General features: G+C 35.2%; 1 protein-coding gene across 1 annotated transcript in view; it reads right to left on the bottom strand.

The window, feature by feature from the left end:
* Positions 1 to 6,682, bottom strand: part of LOC107690670 (voltage-dependent N-type calcium channel subunit alpha-1B-like) — a 118,678-nt gene that overhangs the window by 74,540 nt on the left and 37,456 nt on the right. The window contains exon 7 of the mRNA XM_016489057.1: positions 3,434 to 3,537. Within this exon, the coding sequence (XP_016344543.1) occupies positions 3,434 to 3,537 (104 nt within the window). The remainder of the gene's footprint in view (positions 1 to 3,433; positions 3,538 to 6,682) is intronic.

Genomic DNA, 6,682 nt, shown 5'->3' with positions numbered 1-6,682 from the left:
AAGCTACAAAAGTTATTTAGGTAAGAGCAGTGAGTGATTTTCTCTTTGTCTTTTGTTCATGGCCCCAAATATTGCAAGCTGTAGCGATATGCTTATTGCGATATGTACATTTGCGATATTTCGATAATTTAGATATATTAAACAGCCCTAGTAACGACGGCGCTGTTCATGAAGAAAATGAACTTAAAGTTTCACTATTAGTAGAGACGCTGCTGCCAAACACTTTTGAGAGACACACAGACTCTCAGAGGTAACGTAATTCACACGTAATTATAGTTGCATAAGTCTGCTATCAACGGCTCAGTCCTCCGTTACTAGGTCTAAAATGACATTTTGGAATTAGCAATGGAGGCGTTGGATGAGATGCGGAAGAAATTAATCCTACTCACAATGCGTTTTAAGTACAAAAATCGGACTCCGCTTCGCGTCGTGGCCGCATCACCACCTCGGGTGTGCATTTTTTTTCGAATAATTCAATGACCCATCGTCAATTGTTCCTTACTTAAAAGTTTGTTGTCATTTGAAAGTGTGTTGGCTTTCTTGCATCATTATTATGCTTTTATGTTATGATTATATATTCAGTTGCATAAAATGTGCGGAAGAAATTAATCCTACTCACAATGCGTTTTAAGTACAAAAATCGGACTCCGCTTCGCGTCGTGGCCGCATCACCACCTCGGGTGTGCATTTTTTTTCGAATAATTCAATGACCCATCGTCAGTTGTTCCTTACTTAAAAGTTTGTTGTCATTTGAAAGTGTGTTGGCTTTCTTGTATTATGCTTTTATGTTATGATTATATATTCAGTTGCATAAAATGGTCTTAAAATTACAATAATATTGTTTATCACAATTATTTCTGGGGCAATATATCGCATAACAAAAAGTTGTTATCGTGACAGGCCTACGTAGAGGGGCACAGTGGCAAGTTCATCAGTACTATAACACACAGAGTTTGATTAATTACAGGAGTGACAACTGCATTGTGCAAACAAATGTACTCTTTTGCTAAGTGTTATTCTCACATTTGTCTCCTGTGAAAAAGATCCAAGCAATCTCACGTCTCCAATAGAATGTCTGAAGAAATCTCAGAAATGTCTCAAACAATGTTCAAAAACAAAAGTCTGCAATCAGATCTGCAACACAAAAATCAAACCATTTTTATTTTTCGAAAACACCAAATTATCTGAACAATGCTACCCAAATGAAATGTATGGCTCTATAATTTTACTGTATGTTAACATTTATGTTATATACTATTTTTCTCTCTCTCTTATGTTCACTAAGGCTACATTTATTTGATTAAAAACAGTAATATTGTGAAATATTATTATAGTTAAAAAAAATTTTTTTTCATTTTGAACATATTTTAAAATTTAGGCTAACTGTCTTGATACTTAAGCTGAGCATTAATATATAAACACACAATTTTTATTTATGTTTTTTAAACATAAAGCATTATTTTTTGTATTATTACAATTTATTTATTTATTTTATTTTTTTTACCTCTGTTTTATTGTATTAGTAATAACATGGAAGAATAATTGTATAAAATTAATGTTGTAATTTGTTGAGTTGATATTCCATGCAGAAAATCTAATAATAAAGAAATTTGAAATATATTTAAAAATGTAATTTATTCCTGTGATGGCAAAGATGAATTTTCAGCAGCCATTACTCCAGTCTTCAGTGTCACATGATCCTACAGAAATTATTATAATATCCTGATTTGCCGCTCATAAAACATTTCTTATTATTATCAGATTTGAAAACAGTTGTGCTGCCTATTATTTTTGTGGAAACAGTGATACATTTTTTTTCAGGATTCTTTGATGAAATGATGCCAAAGATAAAGTCAAGCTCCTAGCTCTCCAGTCATTCTGGGATTACTGTACTCCACAGAGAGAGAGAGAGAGAGAGAGAGAGAGAGAGAGAAAGAGAGCAGCATCACCATGTGAGAATGAATCTTTGGCGACTAAAGCCTTGAAAGCAGAGATGTCAAAGGATGCTAGAGTCCCTCTGAAGGAGCAACAATAAATATTGAATGCCACACAACAGCAACACAGACATGAAAATCCATTCACTGAAATAGAGTGAACATTAGATTGAGGATTTCCAGGAAATCATAAATTCAAATCCCACCAGCAGCTAGAGTTCACCACAAAGCATTCATCCAGAGACTTTCCATTAAAACAGTGTTTGTGTGTGAGAGAGGGAATAAGGCAAATAGAGAGAGAGAGAGAGCAAGAGAGGTAAAGCATGAGGGAAAAATAAAGATGTTTTAGTGTGAGGGTGTGTTATTTGTTTTATAGAGAATATATGTGGCTCTTAGCTCAATCACAATTGATGGAGGAAAAACGTTATTGTGACCAACACTGCATTGGCAAAATAGAGCTGCCTAATCGAATTTAGAAGCAGAGCTCCACTGCACTTAACATTGCTTCTTCTCTGGATATGCATAAGCTGTAGGTGAATAGATTCCAACCTGTAGGACAGAAATTATTTTATGGGGCTTTCAATGGATTAGGAAAGCCCATTTATTTAAAACGAGCCCACCTAATAGCTATAAGATGCATCCCTTGAATAATTTTAAAGGAGCACTGTTTGTTTGCTTCCCATATAAGCTTTAAACAGTTACTGTATGCTTTGTATTGGCTCAAAATTGTTTATATTTATGTTTGTGGCCAAGCAAGAGCATAACATCTAAAGGTGAACGATTAGTTAAGTGGGTTACATGAAGTTTGAATCCCTTTCTATTGAGGCAAGAGTAAAAAGGATGATCATATAACAACACTACAACCCAGGGTTCCTTTCAAATCATGAATTGAAATTTGAATTGAACTGACCAAGTGCAAATGATAGGAAGAATACTTAACTTATTGCAAGAAATTCAATGCAACAAAATAATTTTACTAGTTCAGCAAAGGTCTTGTGACAGAATAATGAATAATTACTTTTTTTTATTATTATTCATTTTAATTAATTCTGATTATTTTCAAAAAGTTATACTGTACCACCTAATGTTTTTGGAAATAGCTCATATGTTGTATGATAATATATTTATGGGTAATTCATTCTGAATTAAATTGAAATATATATATTATTTAAAAAAATAATAGAAGTTGAACTAAATTCAAATTTGAACACATCCTCACCACATCCTCTTTGTTACTTTAATTCAAATGAATTCAAATTAAATGTTTGAATATAAGGCATCCTCAAATAAATAATGCTATTTCCTTCATTTTACCATTAATGACTATAATGTCATCTTTAGCAACCCCCGGCCAGGAATTTACTTCCAAGAAATAATGGGTACATTTTAAGACACTTTTTAGGAATCCTGAATCAGTTTACTTGCATGTGTACAACATAGAGTACCAGAAAATTCCCACGCAGTTGGGACTAATTTGATGACTCTGATTTCAGACTCACCCTGACAGCACCCCCAAAACCAAGTTGAGCATGAAGAAAGAGCCGATGATGATGAGTGGGATGAAGTAGAGCCAGTTCCAGGTGTTCCCTGAGGCATCATTGGCCTGTAAAAAGAAAGAAGTAATGAGAGTAGAAACTGAGAAGGAGCAGAGGTACAGAGAGAATTCTAAACATCAGAAGAACCTGGAGGAGATCAAATCTCCACCCATTCCTTCACTAACAGCACCTGTAATAATCTCTTTAACACATTTCACGATAACACATTCATACCTATACAACCATAATCCTTTTTATTGTCTGGATAATTGCTTCTTGGTGAGATCTCATGGTCTTTGCAAGGGTAAAAAAAAAAAGAATGTGAAATGCAATCTGGTCATCGCTCTGTAAAGTCGATCCTTTTAGACTAGTGAGTGACACTGACAGAGTTTTTCTTTGATTCAGCAGCATATACAACACTGGGCCGTACACAAAGCATTTATGAGGCATGCAAAGAGAAGATTTCTCCTAGTGCCCATTTAATCACAAACATATTGTCTGTAATTGTTAGGGGATCATGGAGAATGCTGATTCAGCACACACACAAAGATCCTTAAACCCCCCCTACTCTCTTACACAGCTGTTTCTACGGCAACAGGCTCATCGTGCCTACCTCTGTCCCTTTATCTCTCTTGCTTTAGCTTTAAAATTGCATTTTTGGCAAAAGCAGTCGAAGCCAAATTCCACTGCTGCATCTCCACTCCTCTGAGTATTACATTTATTACAGTGCTGTAGGGAATTTGTCTGACTGACTTTCTCTTAATTATAATTGATTTATTACTGCTAAAGCTTATAGTAGTAACTATTTCATGCAACTGAATGAAAAATGACAGCACAATAGTTCTCTTTAGCCAAACATTTTGTTTTAAAATGAACAGAATCTAAACCAAGTCCAGTGCAGGGTTGCCAGATATTGCCATCCTTGTGGTCTGAAAAGAATTGTAGTGATTCATCTTTTAAAACTGGATGAATGCCATCTGACATCAGGAATAAAGGAGATGGCACTGAAACGGTTTCATCTCATTCAGAGGGTGCATGAAACAATGGTGAATCGCCTACACTTCCTCTCAAGCCTAAAAATTGTCTTGACATACTAAATGAATGTGTGTTCAGTAGCTAAAATGCATGACATTGTCTCAGTGGTCTGGTGGGTTAGATGTTTTCTGCAGCCCTTGCTTCACAGGTTTGTGTTCCCTGGAGTGATCTGAGGATTGGAGGAATGCTGAATACAGACTTCACCAAATTACCACAGTAATGACATGAGCATCTGCTAACCAGACATGAGAAACAGTATAATGGTTAACAATTTAACCTGGGCCAAATATCAAGTGCTTCCATTCCAACTTCCTTACCACATTTAATGAGGTGTGAATACATCTCTGTATTTTTTGGACCAAATTGCGATATACGGTATTTATTTTTTATGTTTTTCTGTTCGAGTGAAAAAAAAAACCTGTATTTATTTAAAAAAATATATATTTCACATCCTGCCCGATGTTGTCCAATGAAACAATGTTCACATTAAAGGCTATGAAAAAGAAATATAGTGAATGTAACCATGTAGGCTATGCTATATACAGTATTATGTGCAAAAATCACATTACATTCTTGTAACATTACAATATAAAAATGGTAACTCCAAGTTTCTCAATTAATATGAGGTCATGTAAATGCATGTATTGGCTACTGTCTGTGCACACCAACAAAAGCATGCAGTTTGGAGGAAAGGAAATCAGGTACAGCAAATACATTTGAATAGGCCCTGCACATAAACTAGCACAAAAAAATAATCAGATTTTCTGTGAAATGTGAGCATATCTAAGCAAGATGAGGAATCTGTGGATCATAATACTGTGATAAATGTGGTAATCGAGTTCTCAGCAATGCACTGGGGCATGAATAAATAAAGCTATGTTACTATTTATTGTTTTGCTGTCTACATTTATGCTGTTTTTGTTGTGTTTGTTGACATCTTCAACTATTTGTCATGTGGAAGAATCATAACTGTTCTTTCACCGTTCACTGTAGAAATTATGAAATACATCTGCAAAATGGCTAGTAGCTAATACTGTGGCTCCTCTATCCTTTACACACTTTTCCAGACATTTATGTGGAAATAAAACAAAAATCAATGAGAATGGCCTGAAATAATTTCAGAGACAGCATATGAACACAGAGGCTGCAATCAAATTCCTGTGAGTGTGCTTCTCATCCCACTAAAGACAATTAAGAGATTTGATTCATTAACTATGATTGCATTGTCATTAATGAGACACAGCAGAGTCTAAAGGGACAAATCCATTGAGCAAAATGTCTCTTAGTTGAGAACAACTCTGCCTGTGTGAATTTGAATTGGTTACTATACAGACATGCAGAGAAATCACCTTAAAATTAAAATCTACCTTTTCCCCCTTTGACGTTATTCCATCACAATTAGTTAAACAAATCTTTGATACTATTAGTTCAGAACTAGTGATTATTATTAACAACTGTCTTATGACAGGGACTGTACCAGAATGTTTTAAATTAGCTTCTGTGACACCAATTTGTAAGAAGCCCTCGCTTGATCCTGCAGTTTACTCAAATTTTAGACCGATTTCTAACTTGCCGTTTTTACCCAAAATTCTAGAAAAATAGTACTTACGCAATTGCAAAACTATTTGAGTACTAACTGTATCTAACTGTATTTTTCAGTCTGGTTTTAAAAGCTTACACAGCACAGAGTAACTCTGGTAATATTATGGCCTTAGTGCTTTTAGATCTCAGTTCAGCGTTTGGATTTTGTTGACCATGGCATTCTGCTATCTCGCTTGGAGCACTGCATTGGTGTTAGAAGTACTGTACTTGACTGGTTTCGGTCCTTTTTGTCTAACAGAAGATTCTCAGTCAGCATTGGGAAATAATCCTCTTCTGTAGCGCATTCTTCATGTGGTGTTCCTCAAGGATCAACTTTGGCGCCGTTATTGTTCTCGCTGTACATGTTACCCATTGGTTCAATCTTTAGGAGTATTGGTGTGTCGTATCATTGCTATGCCGATGATACCCAGCTTTACATACCATTTAAGCACAATGACAAGTCTGCTTTAACGGGGTCATATAATGCGATTTCAATTTTTCCTTTCTCTTTGGAGTGTTACAAGCTCTTGGTGCATAAAGAAGATCTATAAAGTTGCAAAGACTAAAGACACACGTCCAAAGAGATATCCTTTATAA

This window comes from Sinocyclocheilus anshuiensis, unplaced genomic scaffold, assembly GCF_001515605.1.
Source record: "Sinocyclocheilus anshuiensis isolate Anshui unplaced genomic scaffold, SAMN03320099.WGS_v1.1 scaffold2041, whole genome shotgun sequence".
Classification (NCBI taxonomy): Eukaryota; Metazoa; Chordata; class Actinopteri; order Cypriniformes; family Cyprinidae; genus Sinocyclocheilus; species Sinocyclocheilus anshuiensis.
Note: the sequence above shows the minus strand (reverse complement) of the source record. Positions and strands in the feature narration are given on the sequence as shown.